At 36.1% G+C, this 22,170-nt stretch overlaps 1 protein-coding gene across 2 annotated transcripts in view; it reads left to right on the plus strand.

Annotated features, from left to right (window-relative positions):
• Positions 1-22,170, plus strand: part of LOC128854887 (homeobox protein homothorax) — a 120,506-nt gene that overhangs the window by 80,715 nt on the left and 17,621 nt on the right. For both annotated transcript variants that reach the window (XM_054089343.1, XM_054089342.1), the window contains exons 4-5: positions 8,436-8,486; positions 14,940-14,990. In XM_054089343.1, coding sequence (XP_053945318.1) covers positions 8,436-8,486; positions 14,940-14,990 — 102 coding nt within the window. The remainder of the gene's footprint in view (positions 1-8,435; positions 8,487-14,939; positions 14,991-22,170) is intronic.

The following is a 22,170-nucleotide window of genomic DNA, read 5'->3' on the forward strand; positions in this document are numbered from 1 at the left end:
CAAATCCAATTAAATGTTTTGAAATCAAATTGGCGCTTTCTCAAATCCAATTGACTATTCTGAAATCAAATTGACGCTTTCTAAAATACAACTAACATTTTCTCAAATCTAATTAACTATTCTGAAATCAAATTGGCGCTTTCTAAAATCCAATTAACTGTTCTGAAATCAAATTGATGTTTTCTAAAATCCAATTAACATTTTTTAAAATCCAATTGACTTTTCTGAAGTCAAATTGACGCTCTCTAACATCCAATTAACATTTTTCGAAAACTAACTGCCAATGGTGTAGTGTTTTAAGGAAACAATTTTCTCATGGTATCTCTTTTTTACTGTAGATACATACAGAATTGTTGTAAAGGTACAAAGTCGCACTTTATCTTTATTACTCTACGTACAAATACCGCACACAAAAATAAACACTAAAAAATCAAGAACAACAACGCACTAGCATTGAATTTAACAATAAGCTTTAGAGTTTTATGCATAAATATTTGTTGATAGACAGTTTTCTGGGTTCTGATTTCGTCGCACGTCGACGGTGAACGACTACTAGTGTTTGCACGAATAGGTATAGGTATGCAGTGAGTTTTCGAGAGAACGATAACTTAAAATAAACTGCTCATATGCATAGATACATACATACACAAGTGCTTATGAAAAAGAATCCCATTTTTCCGCATGACACCAGCACTGGCGCTCGTCCACCACTCATTACATTATACAATTTACCAAATAATCGCTTGAGTATGGCATTGATAAGCGAGCCCTGATTGCTGATGGCCTGCCATGCTACTAAACCAATTTTTACGTAGATACATATGTATGCACACACGTAGAACAAAGAAAACACAAAAAATATTAAAAAGTAATGAATAAAGATAAAAAAATTAAAATAAAATTATTGTGATCACCTTGCCATGAGCTGGCTGTTGTATACACAGATAATGGGCTTTTATATACATATGTATGTATGTATGAATCTAAATATTGTTGAGCATAAAAAAGTTTGGTGTTTTCACTGATTTTAGTTTGCTACTTTTCTAAATTTGTATTATGCTTTTCTTTTAACTACACGTATTAAAACTTTTCTTGATTTTGTTTTCTCTTATCTTTAAGGCAAATTGAACAGGTAGTGAGTAGTGATAGAACTGCTAATTTAATCTGTTCCACTTTATTTGGTATCTAAATTTTCAAACTTTGTTTACACTTTTCATATATTAATTTAAGCCATAGCCAGTTTTCAACAGTCCAAAAATAATATGTATATATATATATTTTATGTAATTGTTGTTGTTGTTCTAGTGGTACTCTTAGTGCACTGCAGTCCGCGCAAAACGTGCATTTCATGCAATTGTTATTTTAGCTAAGGGCAGCCAATTTGTCATGCAATTACATTGAATAATGAGTGACATTTTCTCAACTGTATGCCCTTAAAAACGAAAGCGATCATGCAATTACTATGATATTTGATAAGCTATTGTAATAAAAAGAAAATATGGACTGAAAATTTTAGAGTGGTATTATGAGTAGTGAAGCGAATAAATCTGCAGCCCCATGAGCATGCATTCACCAATATGTAGCGAATGAGCAGCGAAAATTAATTTTAAGTATCATCACTATTTGTGTTTGTTTAAGATTTTTTCATAGTAGCGGTCGGCCCTCGGCAACTGGTGGCAAGTCTCCGAGTACAATTCTGTCATAAAGAAACCTTCTTAAAAAAACAAACCATCTGACATTCGGAGGTCCCTCCATTTGTGCAAAAATATCAAGAGCATCAAAAACAACAATTGGCAAAAGAGTTCGACCAAACATCAACAAAAGGTTTAAGCGCCAATAATAATAATAATAGTAATAATATTCTGACACTTCTTGTTTAGAATAATTTTGCTTTGAATTGTCAAAATCAGGTACACTTTGTTTTTGTATGCCTACAGCAAATACCAACGATTATGTTCATTGGCCCTTATAATGTCAATGTCGACAATTTACGCGTGAGCATTCGCTTCGATACTCATAAACCCCATAGACTGCAAAAAGTGGCGCGTGCATTGCTAGTAAAAAATCCGATAACTTGAAGGTATATAACCAATTTATTTTACTTTACACTTTTCACAATTCATTTTTAAACCAAAGCCTTGAAAGTTGAAGCACCAGATGAACCAGAAATTTTAATTATTTATAAGAAACAAATTTTTAAATGAAAAAATAATATTTTTTTTTGCAAAATTCTTTCTCTCATTTCTGCAAAATTTGAAGTCTATTTTAAATCACACTAAGCTCAGTTCTATTGAAGCGTTCATAAATTACGCTTTTTTTGGCAATTTTTTGCAGTAGAAAATAAATTGAGTACTTTTTTCGCGTATTAAACTTGAGTCCACTGATAACTTTAGCTTTTAGAGTTGTATAGTTGAGAGAACTAAAAAAACAAAAAAAAAAAAATATGAAATATTAATTTAGTGTAGCACAAAAGATTTGAAGTCTGCAACTTTTTATCACTACCTAGTATGGCTGCGGTTACACTTTCTTCCCAAGAAAATCCACGAATTCTTTATAAGTGATGAGACTTAGAGTTTTATGGTGACTCAGATTTTGATTTTTAGTTTCGTTTCAAATTGTTATATCAGTTTCCAAATCAAGTTTATGCTCTATTTATCAAATACTGCACCACTGTAGCTGATCTGCAACACTGCCTGCATATTAAATATACACAGAGAACAAAGCAATCAGATATAAACGATAAACAAAAAATGCATTTAAATTATATTTTTATTTAAATTTAAAACTCATTTTTCGCTTGCTTTCATTATGATCTCAAAAACTCTTTGTTTCTTTATTTGAATTTTTTGGTTTGCTTGACTTTTTATTTGGTAGCGAACGTCTTCACTGACAGCCCCATGAATACGACAACATTTTTGTTGCTTTTACACACATATACACAAACCAATTTTATTTATAGCCATGTCTCATGCTGTGAATTTACTTGTTATGATGATTTATACATTTTTAAAAACCCAACCAACGCCATGAATAAGAAGCGCTGAACAGCCAGTGAACGACAGCGGTAACAAAAAATACACGAACGATATAAAAAACGAAGAAAATAATCACAGCATATCACACAGCTGCCAAAAAAGCAAATAGTAAAAACGATTTGCAAAATAAAATCATCAATGTTTCGCTAGCCACCGCGCGTCCGTTATGTTGTATCGCTTTGTTTTTTGCATTTAGTGGCTGTGCGGGATGGTGGTGCCTCTGTTTGGGTGCATGTTGCTTGCAACACATCTCGAATAATGTCATTATGTTCGGATTTACATAAATACTACAAACATACACAAAAATGAAGGCAACATGTTGCTTGACAGCCATGCAAGTGGCTTGATTTGTAGGCTGCGAAGTCATTAATTTTTCTTATGACTTTTACTAAAGTCTGCAACCTACACCGCCCTCTGCCACCCACCCCCTGCATATATGCCACGCTCATGTAGCGCACTCATGTTGTAATTAGTTGCAAACAGCATTTTAAATGCACTCATGTCGGCCATTTTTAAATTCACGCACACAAAAACACAGTGACTCAAGCTTACTTTTGCTTTTTGGTGTCTTTGTATGTGTGCACATGAGTGTGCACAGTGGGCCGTATCGAAGTAGTAGCTCGGGGCGCTCCATTTTGGTTGCTTTGTACAGCATTTTCGCTTTTAAATTATTTGCTTTTGTTTTCTTGACGTGCTGAATTGTTTTTCCTTCGATTTACTGTTGTTGTGGCGACCACCAAACACTGTAATTAACTCCATACCAATCGTTCGGTGGCGTTTGACGTTATGCGCAAACCTCGCATTCATACACACATACACACATACACTAGCATACATGTGTAGTACATGTATTTAGTTGTATTCACTCTTTTCAACCATTCGACGCCTGACATTTGCCACTGACGTTTCGGCATGAGCAATCAAATATGGCGACAGCAATACAACACCACACAAGCACCAGTCACATTGCGCTAGCGAAGCATCTTGGGACCGCAAACGCTTTTTAGTTTGATTTTTTATTTATAATTTTTTTTGCCATTGCCTCATTGCTTGCTGGCCTGCTAAAATGCGTGCGATATTGATTTTTGTGTTTTACTAGTAATGCTGCAATATTTTGTTCTTGTGCGACGATAGTTGGTTTTTTCGCCCTTGCTGTTGTTGTTGTTTTACTTGTGTTCGTTTTAGTTGCTTTTGCTTCTCTTAAACCTGTTGGTCAGCTTTACTTGCTCGGCAGCATACAAATTTGTTGAGTTGCAAAGAATAGCATAGCGGCGTATTGACTGTTTATGTTGCCAACGCATCTGCAACATGTTTCGCGACGTGACTACGATGTATGAGAACACATTTTTTGAGCATTTAGTGAAAACAATAAATATACATATGAGAGACAAAAATAAATACTAATTATATTTTCTATAAGAGAATAATTTCGGTTTGTGTAAATACTGCAGGTTTGAACTCCTGAAATTGAAATTATTCTTGTAGGAGTTTCTGAACTGTGAAATTACAAATTGTGATTCAAGTTTTTCTCGCCCCACGTAATGGCGAGTCATGAAATATTCAATATCACAAATTTGAATTTAGTAATTGGACGTGTATTTGGAAAAGCTGGAGTGGATTTAAGTAAGGAATAATTAAGTGAAAAGATTGCAGAGTAGAACTTGTCCGATCAGTACATAAATAAACAAACCTTTGTGTTCCATTGTGCATATTCTATCATTCTAGACTTTCTACTCTCCTTCGCTTGCTCTTTAACTTCTTTTCATTTGTTTATTTTCTGTACTGACGTCACGTCCCTTGGGATGGCGCAATCTTATATTCTATCTTTTTTGCGCGAATTCGTTATTTTCCGAAATTCACGGTGTGACAGAAAACGAATTCGTTTCGAATGGATGAACAGTAAGAAACACGGTGCAGAGAACTCGGAAGGTGTGGTCAACATCAACCCTTTAACCGGGTCTCAGCGATTTGAGTTGAGGCGTGAGTTGATTTGCTGACGTAGCAGGTGACGACAACGGTTTGTTTACGTCAAAACTGAGATTGTGTTCATGATACAGGGTGATATAGTAAGATTTATAATTTTTGGAAATGGCGCCTTACGCCAGTGCTATTTGACACTTCTGAACTAAACAGGTCAAAGTAAAGACTTCCATCACTCAAAATCATTTACTATTTATTTAGTAAGCAATTGGTTATACTCTTACAAGTTAGCTTCACAAGGTCAAACCTTCTAATTTACCACTCTTGAGTAAGGATTTTGTGAATTTTGTTATAATATAGCATTTCTGGCGCTTTACTTCGAAACCGAAGAAATGGATTACTGCAAACATGGAAATTGCATTACGGTTAGCTTTACAGTCATTCTCAGTTACTCTCGGTTCGCTCTAAATAAGTGAGCTTAGTGTAACATATGTAGGTTGTCTCTGACATTATAACTTTTATAATTTTTTTTTACTTCAAAAAGACACAGTAACACTTTATTGCTTGACAGCTGTCACTTTAACACTTTGCAACATATAAACAGCTGACAATTTGCCGCAAGATCGAGCCGAATAGGCTCAACTGAAAGACAAAAAAATAAAAAAGTAAAAACCGTAAAAGTCAGCAGAGACCGCCCACCTACACAGGCGCTGGACACTTACACAGCAGAGCACTATTTGAAGACTTACTGACACACCAATGCATTTTGACAGCCAACTGTCAATGTCACCAACACAACAACAGAACACAAAGCAGATATGTACATAAAAGTGCATAGCAATTCCGAAACAAAACCAAATAAAAACAACAATAACATAATTGTTTCAATGGAAAACAGACAGAACGAGACGAGACGAAGAGTTTTGGTGTTGCAGAGATTTTAAGCAGATTATAGACTAAGCGTGTATTGTACACAACAACAACAACAACAATAAAAACACCAATAACATTTTACACAACGCAGCGGGAAGCGTAGAGCAACGAAAACAATCAGAAAATAAATTTAAAATATGAAGTAAAGTAAAGAAGCCTACAATGCATGTAAATGTATGTGTGTATGTATATGTATAGGTAATGTTTATGGAAATGAATGCAGACACTTTACCTGCTAGACCGCAACAATGTTGTCAGTGTTCTTCTTGTGAGCAGATGCAGACAAACTACCTGTATATGTGCAGGGCAATGAGAAAAAACAAAACCCAATCAGAATAAAAAAATACATGGAAAGGCTTTGTTTGCATGAAAATCAAAATGCTGTGCTGAAAAATGTGGATTCGTCATGCCGCAACCATGACTAATGGTCTTATTGATGAAAATACGTACACACGAATGAACAAACTTACATAAATACACATTGCACACATACATATGTACATACATGCATATATGCATATGCTTCCAGGCAAGCGTTTCGGTATGCACCATGTGATTTTCAGCAGAAACCCCACAGCTCGACTGCCAAAAAGGCAAAACTAAAGAAAAAATGCCACAAAAATGCACGGAATAAAATAAAAAATAGATAAAATTGTATAACAGAAAAACAAAAATAATATTAATAATAGAAGAGTAAAACTGAAACCGTTGACAAGATAAGCCGGTCAGGGTTTGCGGCAATGCTTTTGGCGCGGGAAAAACACCATTTGTGCACAATGAGCAACACATGGCTGGAGTTATAGTACTTGGCCTAAGTACGTACACATGAGCAATATTGCATAGTTATGTATGTGTGTGTGGATATACATAGGTAAATATGCATGTATGTTTGTAGTACGCTGCACTTGCTGCAATAAATATGCGAATTACTACGCATGCTAGCCGCCGCAAAACGCGCAACTTAGGCACACACGCGTCTACAAATGAATGTGCATATGTATGTATGTATGTATGTGTTAGTACGCTATACTACTCAGTAATGAGCATTATTGCTGGTTTCTGATAACATAATTTTTATTAGCCTCAGTTGTGGTGTAAATGCGCTTACTTGTCACAACATAAACAAAACCAACTCACGCCACACACATGCACACTTGCCTAGGTAATGTAAACGCCTAGACTAAGATAAAATCACCAAGGCAATAACTTGATAAAATGCCGCCCGTCGATATGGAAATGATGAAATTTGCAAAATACATTTTTTTTTTTGGACCGACTTTCTTAGTTCCCTCCGTGTTAGCATCTTGAAGAATTGCACTTCTCTACATTTGATCGTTGTTTTTAAGAAAAAAATTAATAAAACAATTTATACAAAATTTATAATTAAAGGGTGATCAATTTAGAGGCAACGGATTTTTAATTGAAATAAAACAACGAGAATTCAAATTAATTAGGCAATCTTTATTGTTTTTTTTTGCAACCACTCATGACATTTGTTTTTTAAAAATGAATTTTTAATATAATATGAATCACTTCTCGGACCAACACTAAATTTGGTTCTAAACTTGGTTCAGATATCTCAACTTTCAGTCGAGTTGTTTTGTACAATATTGGAAGATATTTCAGCAGTACGTTGGAAATGCCTTCTTAAATTCGTAATAGAAACGGGAACCATGCGGGTGGAGTATTCCAAAACACATAACTATAAAATTCCATCTGGTATCGCTATGGACGGAACCGGTCTATGCGCAACTGCAAGGCAACCAGTTGACTTACAACGTCAAGTATTAGCATGGCCATCATTTGCGTATGTCAGAATATGATTATCTTTCCTTTATGTGAACGAAGTTTTAGTATCCTTCTACACTAGAGCGGAACAAATGAAATGTGTTTTTTTCTGTGAATGTTACTCGTATGAATTATACTAAATTGCAGTTGAATGGCAAGTGAGTGTACTTGGGTATTAAGTTTTATTGAAGAAATGCTTAAGTGCACTATAAAAGAAATTATATTTATACATTTTCTAGTAATATAACCAAAATATTATTACTACAATTAGAAGGCACTAACGAACTTTAAGTGCGTTGAGTTGCGTTTAAATACTAGAAAATATTGTTGAGAGTTCCTTACAAATTAGTAAAAAAAAATTTGAGAATTTTGCCATGTAGACTTCCGTTGCTGTACACATTCAAGCACTTTTATGTAGGCATCTCTGATATACAATAGTAGTGAAATATACAAATAAGATCTCGAGTTCTATATCTATTGATTTTTCGTTAGCGAAATATGAATTTGTTAAAACTTTGAACTCTTATTTTTAATCTTTTACTTTACTAAGTTTTTGTAATATGTAATTTTTAGTGCTTGAAGTAATAAACTTTTTATTTGCCTATAGGCTGTAAGAACTAACAATTTCATAGTCTAAATTTATACATAAATGAAAATAAATATTTAAATATGTATAAATGACTAACCTTTTTTGTAAAATCATATAATTTTTAAGAATGAAAATTATTACATAATCTTTTTTGTTTCAATCCATTGCAGATACGATCACAGAAACCCTACTACACAGCGGATCCCGAAGTCGACTCACTGGTAAGTGTCATATTAACACAAACGCACACACATTCATTTGCAGCGCATATGTTTGAGTGTTTCTCTATAAAGAATAGCCCATAAATAGGTTAATAAAATGCGCTTGCAACATATTAAGGCCATAGTAATAAATGCATGTTGCATAGAATCATAATATTGGCGCAACAAGTTCACCTTGACCTCAAAATAAAATGCAAAATTTAAAATACCAAATAAAAACTATTAAGAAAATATAATAAAAACAATTCTCAGCAACGAGCAAACAAACAAACATTTAACGCGGGACGCACACAATGTTGCACACATATAATTTTTTCAATTCAATTCAATTAGATGAGCGGCAGTCGCCGGCGTTGCCGCTGTGACTGTTGCTCGTTAACATTTTTATTTGCTGCTTAAATAAATTTGTCACAATTTACCGCAGGCCGCGCCAACTATGGCAACAGCAATAGTAATAGCAGCATCGGCCTAAGCTACTGTCCAGCGCATGCGCACTTGTCGTCCAGCAAGTTCAATGTCGTTACTGCATTTTCACTATGTGCAAGTATACATACATACGTTTTTAATTTTTTTCTTTGTATATTTTTATTACAGTCGCTTTTTAAATAAAACTTTACACTACTGCGGTGACAAAAAAAGTGAAAAAATTGCAAGCATAAAAATAAAAATTAAATACAAAGCGACACAAAATTATCATTCTTAATCTCAAGTGGCTGTGATCCGGCATGTCAAAGCTGTGCGATACATAAACAAATACAAAGTGACGAACAAGCTCGTTGCAGTCATGCCAGTGTAGAGCAAAAAACATATATACACACACACACACACACACACACATAAACAGCTATATATGAAGAAGCTTGACAGCTTGTGTTGAAGTGGCATCGCTGGCCATAAACAATGCAACCAGTCCACAAGTATCTAGATACAAATGCACGACTCTGTCTGCTGGAGGCTGGAACTTAGTTATGCCCGCTCAGCCCACATTCGCTGGGTTGTAGTAAAAAACAAAAAAAAAAAAAAAGCAATACATACTCACACAAAGACAATAAACTTTTTCGAATCGGAATAAAATACACATGAGAAAAAAAGTTTAAAAACAGTCGTTCCTTCAATAACTGAGTTGTTAACTTATTTTATTGTTGAGCGCTTGACTGCTGAGCGCAGCTGAGCTCAGCGGCTATGCTATGATGGTAGGTGATGCTGGGTGAAGTTGGCTGAGTGTGCGCGGTAAATTTGTTGTGCGGCATACGTATGCCAGTATGCTGAAGGCTGTCAGTGTTGCAATTACAACAACAATAATCATTACAACAGCAACAATAACGATTTTCACCATGCGCTGCATATGCAATTTTGAAGATTTTATTTTATTAATGCATGTAAAATCCCAGCAACATGCCAATATGCCACAGCGCAGCTCGCCCCAGCACCTTCACCACCAGCACCACCATCTGCACCACTACCACCAGCATCGAAAGACAACAACATGCTAGTCATGCCGTCTATAGTAAAATTTAATCGTAAAAATTCACTACTTCACTGCCTTTGTTGCATCTGGCATCTTTTAATACCACGAGCTGCTTAAGTGGCATGCCACAGTTTTAAGCTACGTACATGCATAAACATACCTACATATGGTATATGTGGTTTCATTATATGTCGTTGTGCCTGTGCAAGTACCTCTCACTCGAAGTGTGATTTGCGAGAATAAAACCTTTCGAGCAATTCTTGGCTTCCACACTGAGTGTAGCCGAATATGGCGCGTACCATTTAAATGAGCCGTATGACATTTTCGTAGTCAATTCTACAAAAAAAAAAAAAGGAAAGAGAAAGTTTCTCTATACTCCACTGCGCTGCATACAGTAAGACCTTAAGCAAAACATTGCCATAACTTAAGGTCTCCTGAATCCTTAATTTGCGAAAAATCTTTTATTCTTCCTCACTATTTTATACATTATAAAGTGGCATATTAAAAACATTAAAGAAACCTTTGCTGAATTGCGCTGAATACGATAAGAATGAGCTGAATATGCACGAAAATTAATGCTTTTAATAATTCAGCTTCAAATGCTTCGGCTGAATAAATGTTTTTTGCGCTGAATAAGAAAAATGTAAATATGTTTTTCTTTGTTTCGCTTAACTTATATGTCTTTTAATAGCTAGATAGCATGCCCAGCAAGTAATTGCCATTATGAATTTAGACCCGTGCTGTTTAATCTGTGCAAAATCTTTGGAAAAACAAAAATGCGTTTATGTTAATTTTGCTGTCACTCAGCAATTACCAATCAGCGCAATGCACTGCAGGGAAAGCAAATTATGCATACCAATAATGCCATTTCGTTTAAAGTGACACTTTAATCGCAGTTAAAGCGCATTTATAAAGTGTTGAAATCATCATTAGTCAAGCGCTAACAGCACTCCGTGTGTTGCATACAAAATTTTCGCATTAGAGAGTGTGGTAGTGGAAATGTTTGCAATAGCCTCGACGTGCAGTTCTAAACTAATATTTTATTGCAAAGTTGTTAATAGGGACGTTCCAAATGTCCGTCAGCTTTTGTTTTTTTTTAGTTTAGGACACGTGGACTAGGCCTACTGGGAATATGTATACATGCATTTATATAATTGGTGCTTACACTCTTTATGGGGCGTTTGGTCGATCTAAACATTTTATGGGATGAATCTTGATGTTGCTCATAAATGGAGGGATCTGCAGTTTTTTAAGCCAACTGAGTTTTTATGAGGAGCTTTTTCATGCCGAAAATGTTCTCGAAGGTTTGCCACTGACTACCGAGGGGCGTACGCCATCTGAACAAACATTTTTTCCATCACTTGGTGGTTCATGCCGGAGACTCGAACGTGCGTACTTCCGAATGGTAGTCGTGTAGCAACCCATTCGGCTACGGCTGTCTACTGAGAATACCACGGCAAAAAATAGTTCAGTGCGTAGCTCCTAGATGATGCGGAAATTAGTAATAAAATGTATTAGAAAAACATTTGTTTTTTGCAAGAAGTTTTCATTAGCTTGCAATCGCTACTACGCACGCTGCGGTGAAGGAACCATGAGACAAAAATTCAACAATTAATTGACAACAAGACTACTTACGAGCTCCTCTAATTTGAATAAGAATATGTTCTGATAACCTCTGATTATTCACTTGGCGTAAAAAATAACTGCTACATGAAGTTTAGCCATTTTAAAAAATATGTTATTAATAGTTAGTTCATTCTCTATAACTTTTGTTAAAAAAATGTTTTTCTAGGATCAATAGATTTCAAAACTTTGTTTGACAAAAACAAATCTAATTTTGCAAAACCATTTGGCACATCTCAAATACCGTCCAAATACAACAAAATTATCAAGTAGGCACAAAATCTAAAATTAAAAAGTACTTCTTAATAATACTAAGCGCTGAATTGCAGGCATACGGCTGTAAAGGTTGGGTTAGGTTAGCCTGGTTGGCAATAAGCCACGCATAGACCGTTTGGTCCCTAGCGATACCAGATGGAGACCGACCTTTATGCATACTGAAAGTAGACATCATGTAGGATGTCAGCGCTTTTGGCGAATCTAAGCAGAGCTGGGAGATCCGCTTTTGAGACGTCCTCCAGACCCTCAAACAATGAGGCTTCCAGGCATTTTAAACGCGCTTTTAATAATGCCGGACAGAGACGCACATAATGTGTTCTTAAGTTTCTTTAACCTCCTCTCTGCATTTCCTGCATTTGTCCGTGTGAGCAATCCCTATCTTGTACGCATGTGCAGCCAATAGATTATGAGCTGTTAGCATACCTATAGTAGTTCTGCAGTCCCATCGCGAGAAAGCTGTAAAAGTAATGTTCGCAAGTGGGGTTTTTGAGTTTAAACCTAAGCTGAATTGAACTGAATCTATGGGAAACTAACAAATAAATGTAGTGTCGTCTGTGATGAGCCTTACTTTCATATTTAGAGCATTGCTAAATAAAGCTGAATACTGAATATATCTGAAAGCGCACTGAATTCTGTGAAAGTATTTTGACGTGCTTAATAAAGTCAAAAGCTACAAGCGTAAAATGTTCACCGCTCTCTAGCCTTACTTCCTTCCAATTATTTATAAGTACTGGCACAACCATCATGCAGCATTGACGACAATGCCGTCTTACTCTCTCCCAGAATGCCCAGACATTGTGAGCCGTCATTTTATTAGCATTTTGTCGCGCTGCGGGCACATGTTGCTAATTCACCCATTTTTATCGCTTCCCTAACCCCCACGTACCCTTTCCCTCCAATGTTTTTGCACAATTCCCCTCCTATGCAGTGCAATTCAATCCGAGGACTCATGGACCTAGGAATAAACGCCGCCATCAACGCATAAATACCAACAATATCGTTCTATACTATTGCTTACATGATGACGATAACAGTGGCGCGTCATTTTATGGCGTTGTAGTGTTTTGTTCCAACTGTCAGTTTGACAGTGCGCCTGCGTACTTGTGCCATAAATCATTTTGCCTCGCTTCCAAGCCAAGCTGTCATGGGCTACTACGGATTGCGCCTCGCTTTCATTGCAACGCTTACTTACGGATACGAGTACTCCATGCAATGCCATGAATCCGCCCAGTGGATTGAGTGAATTGTGTGCATATACATAACTACGAATGTATGCATATATGCACATACACATATGTGTGTGTGTGTGTGCGAACGCGCACAAAATGTTGAATAAACATTTAAATGTGCATTTAGTAACACATACTTAACGTTTGTATTTTTAAGTACTCTACTAGCGGCGACTACTAGAGTCTGAATGCGGTGGCGGCCACGGCAACAGCGACAGCAACAGCAACAGCAACAGCAACAGCAACAGTAAGAGCAAGAGCAGCGTCAACATCAGCGACACGCAGCAGCTAAAAACGCTAGGCCATAAAACTCATTTTTATTTTCATTGGATATCTGCTCCATTGCCATTTATTGCACTTGTTGTTTTTGTACTTGTTGCTAGCTGTCTTGGACATAGTCAGTTAGCGCTAGCTGGTCGTAACAAAGCGGCATGGCGCAGCGCGGCCTTTGGCAATGTACCGTGATTATGTTGTTATGGTTTGTATGGCGAGAAAATTGCAATATGTTGCAGTTGAACTTGTCAATATACGCCGCGTCTTGTTGTAGGCACTGCTGCAGTTGTTATTTTTTGGTTATTGATTTTTCCACTCACTATTGTGTTGTCTCGTATGTGTATGAACTTGTGTTCTCTGTCAGTCAGTCCGTCTTTAAGTAAGGAGTTAGACTTTTTAATAGCCAAGTTTCTGTTTTGTGGCTTCATTTTTTCTTGCTCTTATTCATTTTTTCTTTTACTGGCTGCAAAGCGTCGTAAAAATGTCAAATGTCAAGTTGACAGTTTAATTAGGTGAGACTGTAACGAGGCATCCAGCCAAGCGCAGGATTTATTTTTCTACTTGTACACACATTCTCGTAAGCTTAGTTATTGTAAGCAGCCAATTTTGACAGTGCAATTTTTTATTGCCGCCTCTCTTAGCAGTGAAGTGTCTGAAATCGGCTGCAAGGAAAGCAAGCAGTCACACACACACATTTGTAAGTGAACACTGGTGATGTTTTAAATGCAGCTTACTTTTTCGTTTATTAACTCATTTTGCTGTTACTGTTGCCGCCTGCTGCGATTAAGGTTGTGGAAAGTTTGCAAGCCTTTTCGCTTGCTCTTTCTGCTTCGCTTTGTACTCCTCTGTCCCTGTGCACATGTATTGCTCATCATCATTAGCCTGAAATTCCAAATCGTTTTTAATGCGATTAAAAGTGACTAAAACTTGCAGCTTATGTGTGAACAAAGCAAAACATAATAAAATGAAAAAGAAGAAATGAAATCTGAACGTAGCAGAGGGTAAAAATGGGTAAAAATACTGAATATATTTAAACCAAAAAAACTTCGAGCACTAAGCGTTTTAAAAACGGTGATTTCTTTATTCTTAAAAAGCTCTGAACTCCCAACATGGAAATTATAAATACCACATGCAACAATAACAATATATAATATATAATTTAATATATGTACATGCAAGCACTGCCCACGGCAGCAGCGCTTGGATTAAATTTTTGTCGCGGTTTTTGCGTGTGTGCAAAGGCAAGTTTGTGTTTTAAGTTTTTTGTTTCGGGCGCTGCGAACAGCCAATTAAGGTGCGTTTAAATGAAGCGTAAAGTTTAACTTATCGCCGTTCATCTGCAGGTTTAAGGCTCACTTTTCCCTCATTGGAGTATAAAATCTGCATTGAAGTGAAAAAAATGCATAAAATATAGACGCAAATTTGCATAAATAGGAAATAATTTAGGCTAAATGCTTTGGTGCCAAGGTGAACTTTAAGCATCTTTTGCTGATAATAAGCTAAATATTTGATCACTATTTCTTAAGATAAACGTAACTTTTGCACTTATTTATTTACATTAATGATTATTTTTGCTCTTTCCAGATGGTGCAAGCAATACAAGTACTTCGGTTTCACCTTTTAGAGTTAGAAAAAGTAAGTACCATAGTTTTTGTTTTAAAAATAAATTATGATAGAATTAGGATATGAAAGAAGAATGCAATAAAGTCAGAGAAGCAAATTACAAATAAAACACATTTTTAAATAACAAATAATATGGGTACCCGAAGTTGAAGAATTTTATTATTAGCCCAAAATATTTAATACTCCACAAAAATTTTTAAGAAAAGCTTGCAAATTGAGGTTTCCACTCAAAAGTTAAAAAAATACATTACAAAAGTGCTTTGCTCGATAGCTGAATGACGCTGAGAGGCGCTGAGAGGTGCTGAACACTGATGAATGCTGGTGAATAATATTAGTTTGGTGAATACAGCTCGAACATGGTAACTCAGAAAACCGAAAAGTACAATACATAAAACTGAAACGCGCTGAATATTGCTGATTGATAGGGAATAATGCTAATCTGCTGAATACAGCTCAATCATGCTGCGACTGCTAGCTGAATTAAATTAACTATACTGATTCGCTGAATACTGCTCAACTATGTTTTAACTGCTAACCGAATGAAGCTGAAAGGCGCTGAATATTACAGAATGCTGGTGAATAATACTGGTTTGCTGAGTATTACTCATTACCCGCCTGATTACCTGCTGAATCTGAAATGCGCTGAATATTGCTGAATGGGGGCAAATACTGCTAATTTGCTAAATATTGCCTAACCATGCTTTAACCGCTGGCTGAATTGAACTAAAAAGTGCTGAATATTACTGATTGCTGGTATATATAAACAATTAGCTAAATAAAAATCAGCCAACTCTATGTTAGGAAACTGGAAAGTGCTGAATATTACAAAAAAAACGCTGAATGATGCTAATTGTACAACATTCTGCGCGCTTACACAAAGTCAACCTTTCTATATTGCGCATAATTCTGCTGTATGGACTTAACATCGCGAGTATAATTAAAATTCAAGGTATAAAACAACCACCATCGCGGAAACTCTGCCATTATTTCAAATAAAATGCGCTGAATTGAGCTGAATAAGAGCTGAATACATTTAAAAGTTACCGTAACATAGCTGAATTGTATGGAATAAAGCTAAATTACCTTGTGAAAGCTGTTAGCATATACAAGGAAAACAATTATGGTACAACAACTTATTTTAAAGGCAAATTTAATTAAACTATTAAATAATAATGCCGTAACTAACGTCAACAAGACAGCTAACTGATGGAAAGTACATAAAACAACAAAGCGCAATGGCAGCGACAAGTTGTTTAATGTATTGACATTTCATAGCCATTGCGAATTTCTCAAGTAGTCATACATACATACATACAAATGTGTCTAGAAACAGACCTACGAGTAGGTATATGTGAAGTAACGAAACGAGTTACATTGCAGCATGGCTGACATGCAATTTATGCGCCTTTTAAACTTGGCTGCGGACTGCTGGCTGTGGTGGCTTAAAACCAAATGTCTAAATTAAGTCAATACTGATCAGCGCAAAATGAAATGAAACATCAAGCGACAATAACCAGTTGAATAACTGGCCGAGTAGCAGGCTACCCGCTTGGCCGAATGAATGAGTAATTGGTTAGTTGGCTGAATTGCTGCTGACATGGTATGGTAATTGTTGTCAGCAATAAAATTCGTCAGTGGCAACGGTAGCCACCAGTAAGAAGTATCAATGGCCTACTGCTGAAAGCAACATAGGTGTATGATTGTACAACTGCGTCACAGTTTGAAAATAAACTCAAAAGGGGTTTCTTAGTGCCGAAAATGGCAGCAAATGTAGATACCTACACTGCTGCTGGCGGTTTAATGTTTACCTTTTTTATTTATATGTGCACTGTTATTGTTCTTTATTAATTTTGCTGCACTCGGGTGATTATCCATCAAGGGCGACATGGAAATGACATACCACACATATGTTGCTGGCTGACAGTCAAATTTTCATACTGAATTGAAGTTTGGCGGCGCTTTAGTAAGCTTTGTTTAAATATTGAAAAAAAAAAAACAAAAATATAAATAAATAAAAATAGAAACGTCTACATAGTTTCTTGATTTCTGTTGTGGGCCTGTTTTTATTTCGTTGTATTATTCATTGCCCCTTTCTGTTTGAGCTCCTTCCATTCAATTCCTATATTTTTATACATGCTTTTGTGTTACTGCTGCCAGTTTCACACACTTATATTTGCTTCTAGCAAGTAGATCAATTCAGGGTTGCCACTTGCCACCGTCATAACTGGAACAAACAAAAACATTGAATACTTGTTTCCTTATGTTTTGTTTTTAGTGTTTTATTTTTTATTTTATTTGCATTTCAACTTTAATGCGCACCGCTTTTTTGTTTGATGTCATAAACAAATAATTCCGCAACCACTCATAGCAACAAAACCATTTAAATGGATGCAAACAACAAACAAGTATGCACCAATAAAGTCATTAAATGCACCACCAACACGAACTTTAACAATATAACCAGTGACGCCAACGTCAAGCACACTCGTAATAAAACAATACCAGCAACATACAGTCCATAATTAAATAAATAGTAATAAAAGGAAAAAGAAGAGTAGAGCAGGTGGAAAATGTGATTTTTTCTATTTGTCATGGCAAAGTACTCAGCTGTTTAGCATTATTGTTGTTCTTCTTGACGTTCTCTCGGCAATATGCGAAAATGAGTAAAAATTTAAATATTGTTATTGAACCAAAATATACAGCCTGGCCAAAAAGTTGCCCTACAGCAAAAGAGCATAAAAAATATTTATTTGACCAATGGCTCACTAAATTTGGTTTTGGTCGCTTCCACTAGTAATTATTTCACTCTCGCGAAAAGTGCGCTAGCCGAGTTATTTATCTTGAATAAATTTTTCTTTTGCTTGATGCTATTCTGGCTCGGATGGCTGTCTTCTGGTAGAGTATGTTTCAAAGGCATACATTTCCACCAGGGATGCCAATATTAGCGGAAAATTATAATCTCAAGATTTCGGTATATTTTCGGCATTTGTCCTGCGTTTCGCCTTGTTATGGGTAAAACTTCAGTGATCATGAAATAAAATCATTTAAAATTGAAGACAAATTGATTTTAAAATTCAAACAAAAAACAGATAAATCTTGAAATAATAAATTTTAATATATTTAATTAAAGAAACTCAGGCACCTCATAGCTCTCCCTAAGGAAAAATTGAGAATGCTGACGGGCATTCACACAGGGCACTTCAGACTGCGTAGTCATTTGCTTAGGATTGCTCTGTCCACTGCAGCTCTGTCTTAGGTTTATGAAGGAAACCTGGTTTGGTTGAGGTACTGTGAAGAGTAGAGGGCACAAAAGATCATGTGCAAACCTCATTTTCATTCATTAATTAACATCAGGCAAATTACCAACTCGACCACGCTTACAGGATAATATCCTTTTCATGAAATTTTCCATAACCGAATTGCAAAGTGGCTGCCCCCTGTCCTCGATAGCCTCACGAATTCCATCGTTGAGGTCTTGAATCGACCCTGGGCTGTTGGCGTAGACCTTCTCTTTCACGTCACTCCAAAGAAAAAAGTCACAATGTGTTAAATAACAAGATCTCGGTGGCCAATTGTGACTACCTCTTCGAGAGATAACACGGTCCGGAAAAGATCAATGGTGTCGTTGCTTGTGTGGCACGTAGCGCCGTTTTGTTGAAAATAAACGTTGTCCAGATGAATACCATCCAATTCCGGCCATACAAAATCGTTAATCATCTCACGATAGCGATAGATAACACCTGTTATTGGAAAACCCTATGTATACAAGGTGTCACAAAATTAATTATCCATTTTGGTTTTGCATCACTTTTTACTAACATGGTAATCTTTGTTTAAACCTTTACGCGCTCCAATGCTTGTCTGTTTGTATACTGCAGCTGTCCAGTTCAGAAGGGTCAACCACGATTGGCATTCGACGGCATTTGCAAAAATTATACATCCTCCGATAGGGTGATTGAATTTGCGCCACCTTGTACGTATATAGCTGCAGCTTGCACAAAGAGTTCTCACACTTTTGTTTCGAATGATTTTTGTTTTTTTACTTTTGTTTTTGGTTTCTGGATATTATTAGCTTCTTTCACATAACTTTTTAGACTAAAAATACATATAAAACACTAAAAATTAAATTATTGCTTTCCATGCTCGGAGTAGCAGCGCGCAATGCCATTCAGCTGCAGTCAATGAAACCTTCCTAAAGTCACTCTTTTGTAGTTCCTGTCTGTCTAAGTGACCTTTCAATGAAAATCATGAGGTGTGATTTTGCATTATGCATAGTCGTTGGTTGTTAATTAACATTTTTACTTTATTTTAAATTCACATAATGAACATAAATTTTTTTGTGCGTCTTAAATGATCTCATAAATATATTTTTATTTAGTACATATCTATTTTCTGTAATATTTTGATGCCATAGTGTTGATAAGAAAAGGTGCCGTCGCATAAAAATGCGAAGCCATTTCTTTAAATAACACTTTGAGCCCCCCTACTCTACTCTTTCCCATAAATTTTGTCTATCTAAAAGATGATATCAAAACTTACTTTTTTATTATAATATCTTTTCCAGCGCTTGGCATTTTGTCAGACATCCGCACTTGGTCTATCAAAAATTGAAATGAATACATTATAAAAAAATATTATCGTAAAATATTTGTGCTGCGTGTTTGTGTGCGTATGCGTGCGTTAGATTCATGCGCTGTTAGTTGGTAAATTCACAGTAACACCCACTTCATTATATCAATTTTCGTTTTTTAATTTTTAATATTTTCAGTCAAGCATTTTTTCTTTCCTCTACTAAAAAAAATTAATTGTTTGTTTGCCTAATTTGCTACAAGCACTTTGATGGGGGAGTTTTCAACCAATTTTTTGGAAAGAAAAAAACAAAAATTAGAAGAAAAATATAAGCACAAGACAATTTTATTAGAATACTACTGCTTACCAAAAACATTGTATAACAGCTTGAGAATTCAAAACTAATGCGTGCAGCTCAAAAATTAATTAAGCAAATGCTTAGCCGAGCATAACTTGAACAAAACTTCAACGTCAGCCGTCAGTGGTCACTACATAATTACAATAGTAACATTGCGTCAGTTAAATGCGCGCCATAAAATTCGCTACAGTGGCCACTTCGTTCTTGGGCGCAGTCGCTCTGCTGTGGCTACAACCTTCACTTGATTGCCAACGCCACCAACATCAACACCAACCGGCAACCACCAACCGCTTCAGTACAACCTATTAGCTCTACGTGCTCATGTTGTTGGCTTGTCCACTTATCTAACGCTAAGTCTGATGATTTTCATTAAGAATTAGGTAAGAAATTATGCAAATGCGAGTTATTTTTACAAAACAAAAATGTATATAATGAGAATAGAAAAATTTAAATAAATTCCAACTTGGCTCACACAAGTGTGTATGTATATGTGCATATGTATTTCTCAGTTTGTGGCCTTTGACGTTGGCTTTGTTAGTTGCCCATATCCCTTTACGGCGGAAATCATCTGTGTGTGCGTTGCTATTAACCATTTGCTCTACTTGGCGCAACATATTGCCTATCAACATTTTCGTAATGATGCTCCACATGATTATCCATTGCAGCAGTATTGAATAATTTTTCAGAATTTTAAGCGCATATTCGTTTTTACTGCTTTCAAGCTGAACTTGTTCCCTCTATCTACAAACAAAAAAAAATAAAGAAATGGATTGTTTAAAATCAATGATCGCATACAAATGAATCGCGTAGACTGTGTCACTGTCGTCTTCCAGTTATGTTTTTGAGCCTTCTTTCTGTTTTTCAATGCAGGTAAATGCGATTGTCTGCTTCGCCATGCTGTTATTGTTGGCTGCCTTTCGATTGTTGTGTGTTTGTTTCGGTTTCAATTTCAGTTTGAATTTCGAGTTGTTTAAGCTTTGGTATTTCAACTGTTGTAGTTGATTTCTTTTAATTTTTATTTTGGAAATATTGTTCATTTTTTAAATGCTTTTTTTGCTCTCCTGAATACATCGCTTTTTCTGTTTGCAAAAATTTTGTTGGTCACATTTTTTTCGGCTACAACCGATTCGGGATTTAGTTCTTTCATACACATGAGTACATGCATATCTCCTCTCCAGCTGCCTGTCAGCGTGCTTGCAGTGGCTGGCATATTGGCTCTAGCAACAGCTCAGTAAGCGCTGGGATGAGAAACTGGTTTTCGCTTTTGGCTTAAATATTTTTGTTGTCTATATTACTTTTATTCGAGTATTTTCGCACAGCGGATAAAAATTTAATATAAATTTCGCTGTAAATAAAAAAAAACGATTTTAAATAATTTAGATAGATACATTTTTTTGCAAATTAATCAGCTTTCGAGGGTTTTTTTTTTCGATCAGTTCACAACACTAAACCCTGTAGGTGAAACATTGTCACTATCTGAATTTTTTATATAAAAATTCGCGGAATAAATCACACTCAAATAACTTAAGTTAAAGTGTTTAAATTTACCTCCAAAAATAAGATTTGTATTTAAAGGGTGTTTTTTTTAGAGGTTAGGTTTTCAAGATGAAATAAAACGTATATAATTTAATGTTATGGCCAAGAATTTAGCTTTATTATAAAGAATAAATTCCAGCCGAGAGGCCCAATTTTCGACCACTTTTTGCAGCAATTGGGCCCGTATGTCAGCAATAACGCGCCGAATATTCTCTTCCAAGACGTCAATCGTCTCGGGCTTATCTGCGTAGACAAGCGACTTCACATAGCCCCACAAGAAATAGTCCAGCGGTGTTATATCGCACGATCTTGGAGATCACGCCACAGGTCCACGGCGCGAGATAATGCGCTCACCAAAAGTTTCCTTCAATAAATCGATTGTTGCGTTGGCTGTATGGCATGTAGCGCCGTCTTGTTGGAACCGAAGGTCGTCCACATCAACATCGTCCAATTCAGGCACGAAAAAGTCATTAATCATGGCTCTATAGCGCTCTCCATTGACTGTAACATTATGGCCGGCTTCATTTTTAAAGAAATATGGACCAATGATTCCCTCTGCCCATAGAGCACACCAAACAGTGACTTTTTGAGGATGTAACGGCGTCTCAGCAATGGCTTGTGGATTATGTTCACTTCAAATGCGACAATTTTGCTTATTGACATACCCATTCAACCAAAAGTGAGCTTCATCGCTGAACAAAATTTTCTTCGATGCGTCGCGCGAACCGA

This window comes from Anastrepha ludens, chromosome 2, assembly GCF_028408465.1.
Source record: "Anastrepha ludens isolate Willacy chromosome 2, idAnaLude1.1, whole genome shotgun sequence".
NCBI lineage: Eukaryota > Metazoa > Arthropoda > Insecta > Diptera > Tephritidae > Anastrepha > Anastrepha ludens.